The sequence below is a fragment of the Eptesicus fuscus genome, chromosome 1 (genome assembly GCF_027574615.1).
Source record: "Eptesicus fuscus isolate TK198812 chromosome 1, DD_ASM_mEF_20220401, whole genome shotgun sequence".
Taxonomy (NCBI): Eukaryota; Metazoa; Chordata; class Mammalia; order Chiroptera; family Vespertilionidae; genus Eptesicus; species Eptesicus fuscus.
In genome coordinates this window covers 72184169-72204557 of record NC_072473.1, presented here as the reverse complement: position 1 = coordinate 72204557, position 20389 = coordinate 72184169, and the positions used below count along the sequence as shown (strand labels likewise).

The 20389-nt window shown below is 42.2% G+C and overlaps 1 protein-coding gene, 1 long non-coding RNA gene and 1 pseudogene across 6 annotated transcripts in view; 2 read left to right on the top strand and 1 right to left on the bottom strand.

The window, feature by feature from the left end:
- Window positions 1-8033, bottom strand: part of TCEAL4 (transcription elongation factor A like 4) — a 57447-nt gene extending 49414 nt beyond the window's left edge. For 2 of the 5 annotated variants that reach the window (XR_008557065.1, XR_008557061.1), the window contains exons 1-2: window positions 7962-8033; window positions 7301-7371 (exon numbers count right to left, since the gene is read on the bottom strand). Coding sequence is in view for 3 of the 5 variants with exons in the window: in XM_028136033.2 (XP_027991834.1) it covers window positions 6329-6980; window positions 7301-7371; window positions 7886-7906 (744 nt within the window). In the remaining 2 variants the exon portion in view is untranslated. The other 3 variants (XM_028136033.2, XM_028136035.2, XM_028136034.2) reach the window with 3 other exon arrangements.
- Window positions 1-15058, top strand: part of LOC129150394 (uncharacterized) — a 66045-nt gene extending 50987 nt beyond the window's left edge. Inside the window, exons 2-3 of the long non-coding RNA XR_008557145.1 lie at window positions 7926-8328; window positions 14413-15058. This is a non-coding gene — a long non-coding RNA (uncharacterized LOC129150394). The remainder of the gene's footprint in view (window positions 1-7925; window positions 8329-14412) is intronic.
- A 1197-nt stretch (window positions 15059-16255) lies between these two features.
- LOC103302181 (tubulin alpha-1B chain-like) lies at window positions 16256-17602 on the top strand (annotated as a pseudogene).
- The last annotated feature ends 2787 nt before the right edge of the window (window positions 17603-20389 follow it).

Genomic DNA, 20389 nt, shown 5'->3' with positions numbered 1-20389 from the left:
ATAGAGAAGAAAAAAAATGAAAGTGAAAGAAAGAAAACAAAAAATTAACAAAACCTTTCTGGTTCTTTGAAAAGATAAATAAAATTTATAAATCTCTTGCCAGGATAACCAAGAAAAAACAAAGACCTAAATTAACAATATCAGAAATTAAGTTGGGATTATCACTCCTGATTCCATGGACATTAAGATAATGAAGGAATACTGTGACTAACTCTATGCCTACATATTTGACAACTTAGGTGAAATGAACCAATTTCTTAAAAGACAAACTACTAAAATTCACACAGATATAAATAACTTGAATAGCCATTTATTTATTAAAGAATTGAATCAATAATTAATAACCTTCCAAAGACAGACATCATCAGGACCAAATTCTACCAAACATTTAAGGATCACCAGTGAACATTTAGAAATCAGTGAATTCTACTAAACATTAAGGAAGAAATAATACCAATTCTCTACAATTCCTTCCATAATATAGAAGTAGAGAGAACATTTGATTCATTCTATGAGGCCAGTATTACCCTAAGTACAAAACCAGATAAAAGACAACACAAAAAAGGAAAACTACAGACCAATTTCTCATAAGCAGACACAAAATCCTCAACAAAATATTAGCAAATCAAATCCAACAATGTATTAAAAGAAATCATACACCTAACAGTGGAACTTATTCTAGGTTTGCAAGGCTGATTCAACATTCGAAAATTAATCAATATAATCCACCATTAACAGACTGAAGAAAAATCATATGATCTTATCACTTGATGTATAAAAAGCAATTGATAGAATCTAATACCCATTCATGATCAAAGCTCTCCAACTAGAATTAGAGGGGAACTTCCTCACTTTGATTTTTTTAAAATCTACAAGAAGCCTACAACTGGTATCATACTTAAGGATTAAAAAGAGGACACTTCACGTAGCAATATCTTTACTGATACAGCTCTTAGGGCAATGGAAACTAAAGAGAAAATAAACAAATGGGACTACATCAAAATAAAAAGCTTCTGCACAACAAAAGAAACCATCAACAAAACAAGAGAGCCCACAGCAGGGGAGAACATATTTGCCAATGTTATCTCCGATAAGGGTTTAATCTCCAAAATTTACAGAGAACTCATACAACTTAACAAAAGGAAGATAACCAATCCTATCAAAAAATGAGCAAAGGACCTACATAGACACTTTTCGAAAGTGGACATACAGAAGGCCAAGAGACATATAAAGACATGCTCAAAGTCACTAATCATCTGAGAGATGCAAATAAAAATGACAATGAAATACACCTCACACCTGTCAGAATGGCGATCATCAACAAATCATCAAAAAACAAGTGCTGGCGAGGATGTGGAGAAAAAGGAACCCTCATGCACTGCTGGTGGGAATTTTAGACTGATGCATCCACTGTGGAAAACAGTATGGAGTTCCCTCAAAAAATTAAAAATGGAACTCCCATTTGACCCAGTAATCCCACTTCTAGGAATAGATCCCTAGAAATCAGAAACACCAATCAGGAAGGACATATGCACCCTATGTTCATACCAGCACAATTTACAATAGCTAAGATTTGGAAACAGCCTAAGTGCCCATTGGCAGATGAGTGGATTAAAAAGCTCTGGCACATCTATAAAATGGAATACTATGCTGCTGTAACAAAGAAGGAACTCTTACCATTCGCAACAACATGGATGGACATGGAGAGCATTATGCTAAGCGAAACAAGCCAGTCGGAGAAAGATAAATATCACGTGCTATCTCACTCATTTGTGGAATATAATGAACAACATAAATTGATGAACAAAAATTGATCCAGAGATAGAGAAGCATCCAACAGATCATCAAACTTCAGAGGGAAGGCGGGGGGGGGGGGCGGGGACGGGGGGGGGTAAGAGATCAACCAAAGGACTTGTATGAACGCATATAAGCATAACCAAGGGACACAGACACTAGCGGGGGTGAGGGCATGTGCTGGGGGAGTGGGGGTGGCTGGGGAGAGGTCAATGGGGGAAAAAGGAGATATATGTAATACTATATGTAATACTTTAAACAATAAAGTATTTAAAAAACAAAAAAAGAGGACACTTCACCCTATGAGCAAGAACAAGGTAAGTATGTCCTTGCTCATTGCTCCTATTAAACATCATACAGGAAGTCCTAACTGGTGCAATAAGACCAAAAAGTAAATAAAATGTATACAGATTGGAATGGAGGAAATATAATTGTCTCTATTTGCAGATGACATGATTGTCTATATAGAAAATGCCAAAACATTGACAAACTCCTGGCCACAAAGTTTCAGGATGTAAGATTAATATACAGAAGTTAATTATTTTCCTACATACCAGCTAGGAACAATTGAAATTTGAAATTGAAAAAAATTGTTTATAACAGGACTCCTAAAATGCAAAATGTGGCAAAAGAATGTAAGTGTATTACAAATATGAAACAACCTTACTGAGAGGGATGGGAGGAATAAGGTGCTGACATAAGTAAGTTTGGAAATGAATGTAGTCTATAAGACTATAGGCAAAATTTTCTCTGTATATAAATATTAAAAATATATAAAGAAGTAAACATATATAAAAATGTATATATCCTATATAATTAAGAGTGAATATGCAAATTGACCATATCTCCGCCACAAAGATGGCAGCACCCACAGCTGAGGCAGGGGGTTTCCGTAACACAAGATGGTTGTGCCCACAGCAGAGGCTGAGTTCCCTTAATAAGCAATCACCAGGGACTTGAGGCTGCGCCCTCCCCTGTGGGGCTTGACAGGGGACCTCAGGCCGCGCCCCCCACCTGGCAGGGCTTGATGGGGGACCTCTGGCCATGCCCCCCGCCTGGCAGGGCTTGACAGGGGACCTCAGGTAGCGAACCCTCCCAGCACCGGGCCAGTGGACCTGAGGCTGAGCCCCCCACCCAGTGGGGCTTGACAGGGGATCTCAGGCCGTGTCCCCCACCCAACGGGGCTTGACAGGGGACCTCAAGGCTGGAGGACCTGAGGCTGCGCACCCCCCGCCTGGTGGGGCTTGACAAGGATGGGACCGGCCGGGTCTGGATCTAGCCCAATGGGGGAGGGGGAGGGCAGCCAGGTCTGGGTCTTGCGTGATTTTGAGGCGCATGTGGATGGGTGGGGAATTGACTCTGGGTCCCGTGGTGCACCACAGACTCTGACAGGAGGAAGATTTTCATATATATTTTACTAATTTTCTTTCATCTCTGACACTTCTATTATAAAGGGCAGATAGCAATATTAAAATATTTCCTCGAATTAATCCCCTTTTAATGTGCACGAATTTCGTGCACCGGGCCACTAGTATACACACACACACACAGAGATTATTATATATCCATATATCTCCTTACTCTGTCAACTCAGAGGGCCTAGAAGCAATGATATCCCAACAGTAATGAGTACACCTAGCACCCAGATCCTGGTTTTTAATACTATTCTCCAACTTAAGGTATCAGGACTCCTTGGAGAAATGGTTACTTCTAGAACTTGGGCAGGAAATATGCAAAACTAGTGTATCTTGCAGTGCCAGAAAGAGTTACTTACACACACACACACACACACACACACACACACACACACACACATCAAATAGATACAAAAACCAACTGAAAGAGCTCCCTATGGCCAAAATTAAAATGGGTGCAATCAAAACATTAAAAGTAGCATTAGATTATAATCTAAAGTATCAAATAAATATTAATGAGACCATGCTGATATAAATAAATTAATAAAAGGGGAAGAAGTCAAATATCCCATGCAGAATTCCAAATAATTTTGAAGACAGTCTACCCTCAAGTATGTAGAACACTCCACTCCTTAAGTGTGGACTGTGCATAGTGACTTTCTTCCAAAGAGTACATATAGCTTTGGCCAGCATTGCTCAGGGGCGGGAGGCAACTAACTGATTTGTCTCTCTCAGATCGATGTTTCTCTCCTCCCTCTCTCTCTCCTTCCCCCTCCCTCCTACCCTCTCTAAAAATCAATGGAAAAAATATCCTCCCATGAGGATTAACAACAACAACAAAAAATAGAGTATATACAATATGGAAAAGGAGATTATAAAAGAGTAACTTTACCATGGAGAATCCTGGCAAACACTACCTCAGTCAGGTGACCAAAGTTAGTATCAACAGTGATAATACTGATAGTATATATCCTTTATATGATGTGATGAGAATGGCACTTTATCTCTGTGGTCCTCTTCCTAAAAGCACTTAACCCCTGTTAATCACAAGAAAAAAAAAACAAGCAAACCGAAATTGTGGGACATTATTCTTTTTTAAAATACATTTTTATTGATTTCAGAGAGGAAGGGAGAGGGAGAGATAGAAATATCAATGATGAGAGAAAGCCACTGATCAGTACCTCCTGCATGCCTCACACAGGGGATCGAGCCTGCAACCAGGGCATGTGCCCTGACCAGGAATCAAACCATGATCTCCTGGCTCATAGGTCAACTCTCAACCACTGAGCCATGCCAGCCGGGCAAATTGTGGGACATTATACAAAATACCCAACCAGTACCTCTCAAGGGTGTCAAGGGCATCAAAAACAGAAAAAATCTGAGAAACGTCACAGCCAAGAGGAGCCTGAGACAAGGATGACTAAATATAAGGTGGTATCTATCCTGGATGGGATCCTGGAACAGGAAAAGGACATTAGGGAAAAACTGAGGAAATATGAATACAATGTATACTTTGGTAAATAATAATGTATTAATATTGGTTCATTGTTGCAAATATGCCATACTATTTAAATGTTAACAATAGGGGATATTGAGTCTGGTGGGTGTGGCTCAGTGGGTTAGTCATTGTCCTGTGCACTGAAAGATTGCTGGTTCGATTCCAGTCAGGGCACATGCCTAACTTTCCTGGCTTGAGCCCCAGGAGGGGTTGTGCAGGAGAGAGCTGATCATGTTTCCCTCTCACATCAATATTTTCTCTCTCTCTAAAAATCAATTTAAAAATAGGGGCTACTGAGTATGGGGTACACAGAACTCTACCATCTTCGCAGTAATTCTGTAAAAATCTACAACTGCCCTAAAATAACTTTATTTTAAAACAATTAACAAAATTAACAAAAGGCTAATGAAGAACCGAGGTGGGGGGACCACATGGGCCTGTTAAAATGGTAAGGCAGAGCTTAACAGAAATTTCCTGGGAGACTATTCCTTCTAAGAAAAAAAGAGTCAGCAGACAAGAGATTAACAGGTGAGAATAGCACAGCATCTGGTCACTCAGATTTTTCTCCTGGCTCAAACTCCAGTATCTAAATCCAGTGGAGACTGCTGTATGCAAAAACACACACAAACCAACGAAAAACTTGGAAAGGAGTGTTTTCTAGGAACTTTATAAAATATTTAGGTCCAAGTGACAAATGGGTACTACCCACCCGAGTTAGGGTTAACTCTATTGTAGACAGAGAATTCTCCACCCTTCTGTTGAGATACTGTACTGCTTTAGTCCATCATGATCTCCAGCCCACCAACAATAGGGGCCTTAGGAGGGTGCAGGACCCATGAGATGAGGCACAGTGCCCAAGAGACATGGCATTAACCAGGAAAGAGTGGCAACTACCCTCAGCTACCTGGACTTATTCCTGGACACAAGTGGAACCTCCCTTAATCCTCTCCCAAACATCAAAAACAGGGAAAATTCAGAGGCTCTGGTCCTGCTAGTGCAGGGGAGAGGGTAGTAGCTAGCCCAATACAGCCATACTCAATATCTCATCTGATCTCCACAGTCCTGGAAGGCAAGTTTTATCCCCAATTCACAGATGACAAGACTATCCCTTGCAACAATGCATATGTAACTATGAGGTTGATTCTACCACAACTTTGAGGCCCAGAAGTAATGTTTTACTTACCATTTCACATGCTGATAACAAGAATTTTAAGTGTCCCTAGGTTTTTCATAAGCACAGAACTATTCTTTTGATTGCTTGGTATTGTTTTCCTATTTTTTATCTTTCATTATTTTTATGAGGAAAGTAATATGAACAAAAAAATTACTCACAGATAACCACTATTAATCTTTTAGTAGACAGTAGCTTTCAGTTTTTTTTCTTGTACATAGATTAGGTCAATATCTTTGCAGTTTTACAAAAATGGACTGATGCCATATATATGGTTCTGCAAATTTTTCTTTTTAATTTTACAATGCATCATAAACATTATTCCATGCAATGGACAAAAATCTGCTACTGAAACATAGAGGGCTGCAGCTGGATAGCAAGAGTGACTACTAAAGCAAAATATCAGCATAAGGTTAAAGCCCTGGGCCTGGCAAATGCCTGCCATGGGCACTACACAAAAGGAATGTCTTCAAAGCCCCTTTGTGGGGCCCTACAGCCACCCCTGAGTTCCCTAGGGCCTCTGGGGTGGAAGGGGTCCTGTAAACTTTTTTGCATCCACATAAACCCCCCCAATTTCTGTCTGGTTTTCTTCACCTCATCCTCTACCCTAGCCATCTCGTCAAATTCTCTTATCATCTCCTCATTGCTCAAATGCATATCGTGTATGGCCTCTTTGTATTCCTTGAGGCACTGAGCCAGCCCCTTGTTGGTTTTTCTTTTGGCTTTCCTGGGCACATCATCCCCAGCTGGGCGCTTTCCTCCAGCCCTTGGTTCGATGGCTGGTTTTCCTTCTTCTTTTGGCTTTCCCTCACTCTCTGGTTTTCCTTCTTCTTTTGGCTTTCCCTGGCTCTCTGACTTTCCCTCTATCACTGGTTTTCCCTCCTTCTCTGGCTTCTCCTTATCTAGTATTTCCTCATCTTCTGTCTCTCCCCTGTTTTCTATCTTTCCTTCATTTTCTAACTTTTCCTTGTCTTCCAGAGTATCAGCTACTTCTGGCTTTGCAGCATTCTGAGGCTGTTCATTTTCCATCTTTCCTTGATTCTCAGGCATTCCTTCATTTACACTGCAGAGTTTTTCCATGTTGAGATGGCCCCTCCTTTTCCTGTCCTGGGGGTGGGGTTGGGGAGAGGGAGGAGATACAGAGGAGACAAGGGAGACTGAGGACTTCGGGGTGGAATGCAGGTCTGGATAGTACTGGCATCTTGCCCCTTGTCAGGGTTCCCCTAACCGGGCCCCGCCCTCCTCTACCACCCTTTCCTCACCATTCCTTCCACACACATGAGCCAACCATTTTCTCTACATTTGCTCGGCGTGGCAGTGTGTGTGTAAATGTGTTGGAGGTGGACAGTGGGGCCCCAAATTCTGCTTGGGACGTGCCGCCCACACTCCCTACCCCTTTGGGACACCCCTCCTTTAACTGACCTGCAGGAATTCTGGACAGGTTCCTTCCTTTTATAGCCTAGCCGAGTGCAGAGAACAACAGACACGCAGACCTGCAGACAGGGGAGACAGGAGCTGGGCGTTCGGTGGATGCACAGGGACTCCGATACCTTTCCTGAGTCCTGGCCCTAGTCACCCAACGTTCTCCTCCCCGACCTCCTCTGCTCCCCCCACACCGCAGGCGCCATTTCTTGCCATTTTTTTTCAAGCCTGGGGCGCCAGATCAGGATGTTTTCCACCCTAATTTGGATCTCTGCGTCCTTCTCTCCCTGAGGCAACTCGCCTCCCCACCATGAAGGTCAACTTTTTTCTCTACGCACAGAGTAGGCGAGGGGGTTAATCTCCACGGTCTCACTGCTGGGGTGTCCCCCAGTTCACCATCTCCGGCTCCAAAATGGACGGAGGGCAGCGAGAAGGGGGTGCAGAGAAAGGGGGCATGGGTGCTTGGGGGTGTCCGCCTTTCCCACCCTCCACCCATCGGCCGCTCGCTCCCTCTTAGCCATTTCCCCACCGCCATCTCTAGCTACAGTCAGGCCGGCTTCCCTCCAGCCCTTCCCCATCCCCAACCTTTCTCCTTTCCGTGCCCATTCCTTCTCGCCCATTCCAGTATTCCGCAGGCAGCGAGGAAGGCCCTCGCACTGACCTGAAAGAACCTGGAGCAACAATTAGGAGTTCGCAGACAGCGCCGGGTCCGACCGCAGCGAAGGAAGGCGGGCACCCGGACTGGTGCCCACAGCTGCGCCCGGCAGGTCACGTGAGCGTGCGTCCCCGAGCCCCGCCCACTAGCCGGGGACTGCCCGCCGCCACCGCCTCTTTCCCCCAGTCCCCCTCTACCTCCCTGGGCCCTTTTGTCCTTTACCTCTTCTGAGAAGTTTGTCAAAGAAAGAATTTTAGTGAAAACCGCGGAGACTTTTTTTTTTCTTCAATGGGTTGGGCTGCCCAGGGGAAGAGTCTTAAGAATATTGCTCTTCAATTCCATTGGAAGAACGTAGACCAACCCCCATAAAATGGTAAGAATATGAACTTTAATATTGTACAAAGAGTAGAACGTTGCATTGAGAAAAAAATAGGAACAATATTTCCCTCAAAATGAAACGTTTCTTTTTTCCTTACATGCACAAACATAAATTTTCTAATGAATTAGTATTTAAATCTAAATGAAATTATATTTGAGGCAAAATAAAAGAATGATTGCATATAACACAATGACCAGACCATATATGACAATAGAACTGTGACCCGCAACCTCTACAGCAAGCAGCCCAAGAAGCCAAACAGCCTCTGCTTAAAACTTCAGGACTTGAACATGACTGCAGCCAACCCAGTCATAAAAAATGCCTTGCTTCTAATTAACGTTCCTCCAGGTTCCTCATGCCAATGACCTCCAATCAGAGTACCTGAAGCCTTCCCTGTTTTCTCTCTAAAGCTTTCCTATTCCCCCATCTGCCTTTAAGTTTGCCAAACACAAGTGAAAGTGGCTGACTCTCTTGTTATAACAAGATCTGAGTAAGTAGCCACCATTTCCACATAAGCTTTTTGTGTGGAAGGCTTTTAAAAATATAATAACAGAGGTGAACACTTAAGGAAAACAGTGCCCTAGCCAGCATCGATATTTCTCTCTGTCTTTCCCTCTCTCTTCCTCTCTCTCCAAAATCAATGGAAAATTATCCTCTGGGTGAGGATTAAAAAAAGAAAAAAAAAAAAAAAAGGACAACAGTGATAGGTTTGATTAAAAGAAACTGTGTAATAGATTTGTTGAGGGACTGGGGAACACATGCACTTTTCCCTGCCCTTGTTGAGTGTGTGGGTAAAATTTTTCTGAAGGGCAATTTTCTATATGGTTTAAAAATAAAAATATTTGCCCTAGCCGGTTTGGTTCAATGGATAGAGCGTCAGCCTGCAGACCAAAGGGCACATACCTTGGTTGCAGGCTTCTCGCTGGCCCCGGCCCTGGTCTAGGGCTTACAGGAGGCAACCAATCAATGTGTTTCTCTCACATCGATGTTTCTCTCTGTCTTTCCCTCTCTTTTCCACTCTCCCTAAAAATCAATGGAAAAATACCCTCAGGTGAGGATTAACAAAATAAAAATATTTGATATTTTGGTTCAGTAATTCCACTTCCAATATTTTTCCAGGGAGATGATAATGCATTAAAATATAATCTTATGTTTTAAAATATTCTATGTTTTAAAATTCCCATAACAATTGTTTATTATACATTTATTCTTTGCTGAAACTAAGGCTTCAGGAGTGATTCTGTAGGCTTTGTTTATAATGGGGGGAAATGGAACATCAAAATTGTCCATCAGTACAGATTTAGTTACATAATCTTCTTAGTACATTTGTTTACCTTGGTTATCTTTGGATACTTGGTTTAGAAAAATAATCATTTTTTATGTTAAGTGCTCAATACACAGTAAATATAATTATTAACTGTCATAATCCCAAGGGAGAGGGAGAGACACATAGAAACATCAATGATGAGAGAGAATCATTGACTGGCTGCCTCCTGCATGCCTCCACTGGCGATCGAGCGAGCAACTAGGGCATGTGCCCTGATTGGGAATCAAACAGTGACCTCCTGGTTCATAAGTCGATTCTCAACCACTGAGCCATACTGGCTGGGTGGGAACTCATATTTCTTTCTTTTAAAAAAAAATCTTTATTATTGAGACTATTGCAGATGCCCACCCACCCCCATTGTCCCCTCCACCTGGTTCCTGCCCAGCCCCAGGCCTTCACTACCCTACTGCCTGTGTCCATAGGTAAGATCTTTGGTTAATTTCTTCCCCCTTCCCTCTGAGATTCATCAGTCTGTTCTATGCTTCCATGCCTCTGATTTTGTTTTATTTGCCAGTTTATTTTGTTCATTCAATTTTTATTGATTTATTTTGATTTTTAGATTTGATTGTTGATAGATATGTATTTGTTGCCATTTTATTGTTTATATTTTTTAATCCCTTCTCCTCTTCCTCCTCCTCCTCCTCCTCCTCCTCCTCCTCCTCCTCCTCCTCCTCCTCCTCCTCCTCCTCCTCCTTCTCCTCCTCCTCTTTCTCTTCCTTCTCCTCCTCCTTCTATACCCTTCAACATTTCATATAATACTTGTTTGGTGGTGATGAACTCCTTTTGCTAAGAAGCTCTTTATCTGGCCCTCAATTCTAAATGAGAGCTTTGCTGGGTAGAGTAATCTTGGTTATAGATACTTACTATTCATCACTTTGAATATTTCTTGCCACTCCCTTTTGGCCTGCAAAGTTTCTGTTGAGAAATCAGCTGACAGTCTAATGGACGATCCCTTGTAGGTAACTAACTGCTTTTCTCTTGCAGCTTTTAAGATTCTCTCTTTGTCTTTAACCCTTGGCATTTTAATTATGATGTGTCTTGTGTGGGCCTCTTTGGGTTCCTCTTGTTTGGGACTCTTTGCACTTCCTGGACTTGTAAGTCTATTTCTTTCACCAGGTGGGGGAAGTTTTCTGTCATTATTTCTTCAAATAGGTTTTCAATTTCTTGCTCTCTCTTCTTCTTCTGGCACCCCCATAATGCCAATGTTGGTATGCCTGAAGTTGTCCCAGAGGCTCCTTACATTATCTACATATTTTTGGATTCTTTTATCTTTTTTCTCTTCTGATTGAGTGTTTTGTTTTGTTTTTGCTTCTTCATATTCCAAATTGTTGACTTGATTCCCAGAATCTTCTACTCTATTGTTGAATCCCTGTAAATTGTTCTTTATTTCAGTTAGTGTATGCTTAATTTCTTCTGTTCTTTTTCATGTCATTGAAATTCTCACTAAGGTCCTTGAAAGTCTCACTAAGTTCCTTGAAGCTCTCATGAAGATCCTTGAGTAACCTTGTAACCGTAGTTTTGAACTCTGTATCCAGTAGTTAGCTTGCTTCCATTTCTTTCGTTAGTGACATGTTTCTTTGTCTCTGCATTTTGGCTGCTTCCTTGTGTTTGCTTCTATGTATTAGGTAAAGCTACTATGTCTCCTGGAATTGGTAGTGTGGCTTTGGGTAGTAGATGTCCTGTAGGGCCCAGTGGCTCAACCTTCCTAGTTACCTGAGCTGGGCACTCTAGATGCACTCTGTGTGGGCTGTGTGCACAGTCTTATAGTTGAGTCTAGGTTGCTGTTGGCATCTCTGGGACGAGTTGACCTCCAGGCAAATTGGCTGTGATTGCAATGGGAGAGCTGCTATGCAGGAGGCAAGGCCCAACTGTGAAACAAGGCAGGCTGGTGCTAGTGCCAGATCTTGGGCCTTTTATTGATAGGTTTGGGGCATGCTGTCACCAGCTGCAGCTTGTTTGAGAGATTTTTAGCAAAGTCTGAAGCCTGCACCAGGACAGGCCATTCATATGGAAAAGCTGCTGCAAACTGGTTGGGTAGGGCTGCAAATTGGATGGAGTGGGGGGGTCTCAGGGACTCCCCAGTGTGGAGTTAACAGTGTGTTCCATGCTGATGGAGACTCAGATATGGCTGCCAGTCAGCCCTGCAACAGGAAAGGTCCCAGCACAGGAACAATGACCTCTGCAAGGGAAATCTTTTATGCCCTGTTTGGGAGAAAGCTGCCCCTGGGTTCCTGCTCCCTTTCCCAGACAGTCCAGTTCCTCTCCATATGTGTCTGGGTCCCCATGAGCTGGGTGTGAGGTATTGAGTTCATGTGCACTCGTGCACCAGTCCTTTAAAAGGAACAGCTGGGTCTTCAGCAGCCTCTGTGTCTCTTAGCCACAATGCCTGCTGGTTTTTACAGTCTATAGTTACAGGGATTTCTCCTCCAAGTTCTGGAACTCATCCTCTGCAGAGATGATCTTCCTGATTTAAAAAACAGCCTATATGGGTGCCAGCCCAGCCCAGCCTGTGCCTCTGCCCCTCCTTCCAGTCTCAGTGTGCTTTCTTCTTTACTTCTCTAGTTGTAGAATTTCCATTCAGCCAGATTTCAGCTGGTCTGGATGATGGTTGTTCTGTATTTTAGTTGTAATTTTGATGTGGTTGTGGGAAGTAGCGAGTACATGCATTTACTTACACCGCCATCTTGGTTCCTCAGAAACTCATATTTCAACAAAGCAGAATGACTTATAAAGCTACAATCTTAACGGAGTTTAACACTGGAACAAGCATAGTAAGAGGAATAAAACAGAGAGAGCCAACTAACATCCCCAAATATAAAGTGTTTAGTATGTGATAAAGAAGCATTTCTGATCAGTTGTAAAAATTAGGTTATTGCAGAAAGTATATTTGTAACACTGTGGGTCTTGATCCGGCATCTAGAAGGCTTCAGGAACCTGGAGAAGGCACTGTGCGTAAATTAATCAAGAGTCCAGAGACGAAACATAATTTTGAAAGGCATCATGGTGAGTCAGAGAAGACTTAGCTAAAGGAACCAAGTTCTCCTTGTCTCAGGACCCCTTGCTTTTTATTAACACAATTTGTTTAAGGCAAGGTGGAGATATACACATCAAAGGGTAGGGTTAGGTACAGAATCCATTGTCAGATTGGGGAATTGCCTTCGGCTGTTCAGGTATTTTGGCCAACAGGAGGCAATAACATGTAGATTGAGATGCCCTCAGCTGTCTGGCAGCAAGCAATCATTTTATGCATCCTTTTCAGGTTTGGGGAAATGCCTTTAGCCATTCCCAGATGATTCAGCCCTGCTGATCTGCTGGAATTGGCTTCTGGCATATTTGTATAATTACTTAAATAGTTAAAGGAAAATATAGAGCCTTATTTTCTGATATATCCTCAAATTATTTTCAGAATAGACAAGAAAAATGAAATAAAAGGCATCCAGATTGAAAAGAAAGAAGTAAAATAATCTCTAGTTGCAGATGACATGATTTTGTATACAGATAATCTCAAGGAATCCACCAAAGAACTATGAGAGCTAATGAGTTCAGCAATGTGGCAAAAAAACAAACACCTATAAATATATTGTTGAAAGAAATTAAAGAATACCTAGGTAAATGGAAAGACTGCCTATGTTCATAGAGTAGAAAACTTAATATTGTTAAGATAGATAATATTTCCCAAATTGATTTATGGACTCAACACAATCTCTATGAAAATCTCAGCTGGCTTCTTTGCAGAAATTGACAAACTGATCCCAAAATTCATATGGAAAGGCAAGAAACTCAGAATAGACAATTTTGAAAAAGAAGAACAAAGTTAGAGGCCTCACACTTCCAGATTTCAAAACTTACTATAAAGCTACAGGAATCAAGACAGTGTAGTAATGGCACAAGAACATGCAGGTCAATGGAATAGAATTGAGAGTCTGGAAATAAACTCTTACATTTACAGTCAATTGATTTACAACCAGAGTGCCAAGAAAATCCAATGGTGAAAGAATAGTTCTTTCAACAAATGATGTGGAGACAGCTAGCTATCCACATTCAAAAAAATGTATTTGGACACCCACATCACACCATATATTAAACTTAATTCAAAATAAATCAAAGTCCTAAATGTAAGAGCTAAACCACTTACACTCTTAGATGAACATATAGGTGTAATTCTTCATGACTTTGGATTAGGAAATGTTATTGTTTTGGCATTGTGAACCAGGGTTACAGGAGGTCAGAACTCTCAAGAACTGAAAGCTGACATTTTTACATTTTTGTTGTTGTTATTAATCCTCACTGGAGGATATTTTTTTTCATTGCTTTTTTTTTTTTTTTTTTAGATAGAGTGGGGGTAGCGGGAGGAAAAGGGAGGGAGAGATAGAAGCATCAATGTGAGAGAGACACATCATTGGTTGTCTTGCACATGCCCCATCTGGACGGGGGATGGAACCTGCCACCCTTCGGTACATGGACCTACCCTCTAACCACTGAACTATACCGGCCAGGACAATAGCATCTTCATAGTGCTTGCAATGAAGAGTATGGGAAGCGTTTAGATAATCAGCTTATTCCATACCTTTGAATTGACTCTTACCAGTAGAACCATCCAATCATATTTAATATCAGTAGGTTTGTTGTCAGGGCTTTCTGCATTACATTTAACCCAATCAAATGTTGTATTTATCTAAGGCCTTATTTGCATACAGGGTGTATAGAAATAGACACCACTGGCTTACAACCACTTTTCTCTTTCATTCCAGGGTACTGGAAAACCATGTCTGTCATGGCTGAGCAGTCTTCTAAATTTATCTTTTCAAGAAAGGCATCAGAAAAGCCACTTCCAATACAGAGAAGGGGGAGATTTGTAAGAGTTGCCCTAAGACATTTACTTCACCTACAATGTTTTGAAGCAGGTTCACCCTAATATTGGCAATTCATTAAACATCAAACGTATCGTGAATCATTTTTGTAATGATATCATTAAATGCATTTCATACTGTGTCTCCTTCTTGGGCCCACTCCAATCCGCACTCTACCATCACCTCCAGAGAGATCAAGTCTGCCGGCTATGCACCTGCCCCTGGGAGATTGGCAAGCACACATTGTCCGAGGCCACCAAGACTGTTCTCAGGTACACCAGCTATAAATGAGCTGTCTCTGACCATCTGAGCATTGCAACCCAAAGGCTCTATTCAGAGCGACCTCAGTTTTCATAATAATAACTGTATTCCAGCAGGGTCTGATCTTTTATTTTTCGAAGTGTGGCATTCTGTTAATATTAAAACATCTTTTTTTTTTTTACAATTAAATAATTATTACTGATTTTATTTTACTATATCTATGGTCTAATTCAAGCATGTCAAGCTCACGGCCCACGGGCTGCATGTGGCCCACAACGAATATCTTTGTGGCCCAGCCAATATAATAGCATGTAAGAAACATTTTAATAAAAATTTCATAATTTAATTTTTACAATATTCTGTTATACATAATTATTAATAACGAACTACAACATTCGCTAATGACTGATTACTATAATTGTATTGCATTCATTTCCCTTACGCGCCTTATGCGCAGGCGCACCATTTCTCTCCACTAATACTAGCAGCGAATATTTTAGCCAATTGTCACGTCATTAGTCTTGGACTGACTTGTTTGGTGTGCACAACAGGAAATATTTCGCTTTCAGAGAACAAGAAAAATAGGTTTATTTGCATTACACTTATTAATTTTTGCAGTTATTCAGTGTCTGGTAAGTTAATGTTCAAGAAAAAAGATACATTTTTATTAAAATGTTCTATTATTTTATGTTAATGATTCCTCATTTATTTCAGCCCTTTGTATTCAGCATGTCTCTATCAAAATAAACCTACATTTCTATGAAAATTGAAGCTTTTGTTTTTTTAAGGCCCACATAAACTTAAACTTTGTTTATTTGGCCCGTGTTGGCCTTTGAGTTTGACATGCTTGTTCAAAATAAAAATGTTTTGTTCAATGTTACATTGTATCGCTTTACTAAACAGTTAATTCTTTTACTAGTAGTTATTCTTCTAGGTCAACCTTTCACAGGGTCTGTAAGATAATGTTATTTACTTTTTTTACTCTCATTCTCTCATGACACTATGGCATAATTTTCCAGAGATATGTTACTAGTATGTACCACAATAACAACACATTTAGTGCAGGAATAGATATAAGAATCTATATGCCAACCCTGTCGCATGACCCTGGAACTAAGAATCTTTAGTCTACAGAACTCAAGTAATGGCAGTGTGGCCATCAGAGCTCTTCAATAAGAAATATCTGGGGTCCTAGCTGGTTTGGCTCAGTGGATAGAGCATCAGCCTGTGAACTGAAGGGTCCCAGGTTCGATTCTGGTCAAGGGCACGTGCCCGGGTTGCAGGTTCGATCCCCAGTATGGGGTGTACAGGAGGCAGCCGATCAATGATTCTTTCTCATCGTTGATGTTTCTATCTCTCTCCCCCTCTCCCTTCCTCTCTGAAATCAATAAAAAATATTTTAAAAAAAGAAATACCTGGGTAAGAAGCAACAACCTCTCCTCTTCCTCTCCACTGTTTGCTCGGCAGCTGCTAAGCAGCAACCATGCATGAGTGAATCTTCATCCACGCTGGCCAGACTTATGTCCAGATTGGCAATGCCTGCTGGGAGCTCTGCTGCCTAGAATATGACATCTACCCTGATGGCCAGATGCCAAGTGACAAGACCAAAGGGGGTGGGTAGAGATGACTCCTTTAACATCTTCAGTGAGACAGGCACTGGAAAGCATGTGTCCAGGGCAGTGTTTGTAGACCTGGAACCCATAGTCATCGATGAAGTTCCCATTGCTACCTACTTCAGGCTCTTCCGCACTGAGCAGCTCATCACAGGCAAGGAAGATGCTATCAATTACTATGCCCAAGGGCACTACACCATTGGCAAGGAGATCATTGACCTTGTCTTGGACTGAATTCAGAAACTGGCTGACCAGTGCACACGTCTTCAGGGCTTCTTGTTTTTCCACAGCTTTGGGGGGAAGTGGTTCTGGGTTCATTTCCCTGGTGATGGAACGTCTCTCTGTCGATATGGCAAGAAGTCCAAGCTGGAGTTCTCCATTTACCCAGCTGCCCAGGTTTCCACAGGTGTAATTGAATCCTACAACTCCATCCTCACCACCCACACCACCCTGTAACACTCTGTGCCTTCATGGTTGACAATGAGACCATATATGACATCTGTCATATAAATCTGGATATTGAGAGGCCAACCTATACTAATCTGAATAGGTTGTTAAGTCAAATTGTGTCCTCCATCACTGCTTTCATCAGATTGGATGGAGCCCTGAATGTTGATCTGATCCAGTTTCAGACCAACCTGGTGCCCTATACCCATATCCACTTCCCTCTGGCCATATATGCCCCTGTCATCTCTGCTGAGAAAGCCTACCATGAACAGCTTTCTGTAGTGGAGCTCACCAGTGTGTGCTTTGAACCAGACAACAAGATGGTGAAATGTGACCCTCACCACTGTAAATACATGGCTTGCTGCCTGTTGTACTGTGGCCATGTGGTTCCCAAAGATGTCAGTGCTGCCATTGCCACCATCAAGACCAAGCACATCATCTAGTTTGTGAACTGATGCCCCCTTGGCTTCAGAGTTGGCATTAATTACCAACATCCCACTCTGGTACCTGGTGGAGACCTGGTCAAAGCACAGTGAGCTGTGTGCATGCTGAAAAACAGTTCAGCTATTGCTGAGGCCTGAGCTCTACCGGATCACAGGTTTGAGCTGTTATATGCCAAGCATGCCTTTGTCCATTGGTATGTGGGTGAGGGCATGGAGGAGAGAGAGTGTTTTGAGGCCTGTGAGGATATGGCTGCCCTTGAGGAGGAGTATGAGGATGTTGGTGTAGATTCTGTCAATGAAGAGCATGAGAAAGGAGAGGAAGGCTAAAGTTAAAATGTCACAATGATGTTGCTTTTTACAGAGAAGCTTGTTCTGTTTTAAACATTGAAAAGTTGTGGTCTGATCAGTTAATTTGTATGTAGCAGTGTATACTCTCATACACAATTATTTGCTTATGCTTTAAAACATAAGCAAATAATTGTATATGAGAGTATACACTCATTTGGTTATAGACCTAACCTGTCTATTTCTTTGATGGGTTCAAATAAAATATTCCTTGTCTAAGTGAAAAATAAAGGAAAGATCTGTACCTAGACCAAATATGGACAAATGCAGAACTGACCAGTTAAACCCTGACAGATTGGAATTCCTTTGTGCTTTCTCTTGCTCCCGGACCCTATACCATAATTGGCCAAGTTCCAAAATGCTTTAATCAAAACTTCACCCACCAGCATTACCTCATGCCACCCTGTTCTCCCTAACCCTTAAAATTTGTCCAGACCCCAAATCAGGAAGACAGATTTGAGCAGTATCCCCTGTTTCCTGTGGGTCGACTCAGCAATAAATAAATAAATAAATATCTCTTTTTCTCAAAGGCCTGTGTCTTACTTTAGGCTCCTTTGCCCATCAGACAGCAGGCCCTTGCTCAGTAATGCCAGGGCTAGCTAGCTAGCTTAATAGGAAGATTTAGGGAATAAAGAGGGTCCATGGGAGAGGAATGCATAGATGGGGACTTGAAGACGCCAGGGTGCTTATCTTACTTGTACAGAGGATAGAGAAATGCCTTAGGACAGGCAAACTACGGCCCGCGGGCCACATGCGGGTGTTTTTGCCGTTTTGTTTTTTTACTTCAAAATAAGATATGTGCAGTGTCCATAGGAATTTGTTCATAGTTTATTTTAAACTATAGTCCGGCCCTCCAACGGTCTGAGGGACAGTGAACTGGCCCCCTGTTTAAAAAGTTTGAGGACCTCTGCCTTAGGAGGTAGGGGTTCAGGTTAGATGGAAGTATTTCTGGCCAGAGCAATTACAGTGATCATAAGTTAGATCAAAAGTAGCCCTGACCTGATCAGCTGGGAGAGCTATAAGATAAAGCATCCCCAGGCCAGCAAAACTGGGAGAAAGCCATACAATAAAATCAAAAGTGACTCCAACCTAAACAGATAAGATGACCAAAAGAGGAAAAGTATGGATGTGGGGGTTGTGGGAGCTGATTACAGGGCTAAGGTCCCACAGGAGAAAAGGAGGGTCTCCAGCCTGTTTAATGCCTCGAGACAAAGAAAACAGCAGTCACCCTTCCTAGGGACCCCTCTGTCCATCCAGGAGGGACAGAGTCTTAGGATTAGGAACTTAGAGGACACCTTTCTTTGGTGACCCCTGTGACCCCCTGTGCCAAGGGGGACAGAGTCTTAAGCTTAGAATTTAGAAGTAAGGTTTTAGAGGTAATATTACAATAAAGTTTCTGTACTTTTCACCTACCACCTTTTGTCCATGGCTTCATTCTCAAATCCATCTGGACAAGAACCCAGGAAAGAAATCACCCTTGCATCCTAATCACTAAAACAACCTGAATCAGTAATAACAGCGTATTTCCAGCACCCTAACAGTTTTGCATGTATCCATGTTGGCCATATAGGCAAAGGTTGAACCATTGTTCATCTAAGTCAGTGGTCGGCAAACTCATTAGTCAACAGAGCCAAATATCAACAGTACAACGATTGAAATTTCTTTTGAGAGCCAAATTTTTTAAACTTAAACTTCTTCTAACGCCACTTCTTCAAAATAGACTCGCCCAGGCCGTGGTATTTTGTGGAAGAGCCACACTCAAGGGGCCAAAGAGCCGCATGTGGCTCGAGAGCCGCGGTTTGCCGACCACTGATCTAAGTAATGGAAGTGTGGTAGGCAGTTAGACATGAGCAGAGCAAGTGTTACAGAAAACCAGAGAAGAACCAAGCAATACTTAGAGAGATGGAGTTACATTTATTACGTGCGGGCCCAGAGGAAAATGTCTCTCAAATTCTGTGCCCCAACATGGAGGAACTTACCCTATTTATATGTTTTTACCTTCTTTGTCTCCCAAATATGGGGTGTTTCCGGCCTCCTTTGCAAGTTCTTAAAGAGCCCCTATGTGCTGGGGCCTTGAGACCTCAACCAAAGGCCTGGCCTGGTGCTAGCACTGATAATTTTGTCCGGGGAAGGTTTAATGGCCTCTCTGAAGTGGGAGTAGTCTTATTTTCCTTATTACTTAAGTAAGCAAGCAATTACAGAAGCCAAATAGCAGGGTTAAAATTTCAAACAGCAGTTTTTATATAAGATGGATGCTTCACAAGGACGAAGGGCCAGGTACAGAAGGCTACCAGGGTGAAAAGCCCCAGCTGCCTAGCAATGGACAATCAATTGTAGGGTGGAACCTCCCCACCAGGGTGACTTTTCCTCTCCTAGCATATCTCTGGTCATGCGGTTTGTACCTCCTGATCTTTCTTCCCTAGAGATAACATTTAGACTTCAGTTGTATTTCAGCTCCAGGCCCACATAAGCAACAGAACTAGCCACAGCTGACCTCAGGACCAGCTGCATTGAATAATGAACCCTGCCCCGTGCCCACCAATCAACCAGTGGAGACCACAACCCTGAAAGGAAACACCTGGAAAACTGCTGAATATACTATTGAGATCTTCCCTTGGGACCTCCCCTAAAATCTCTACCCTTAAAACCCTTAGTTCTGAGGTCCTTCTCGGTTCTCCCTCCCGGGAGCACGCCCATGAGTTTCCCTTTCCCTTCCTCCTCCCTGTCCCAGGCACATTACCTTTAGCTTCCTCATTCTCAAGCTCCAAG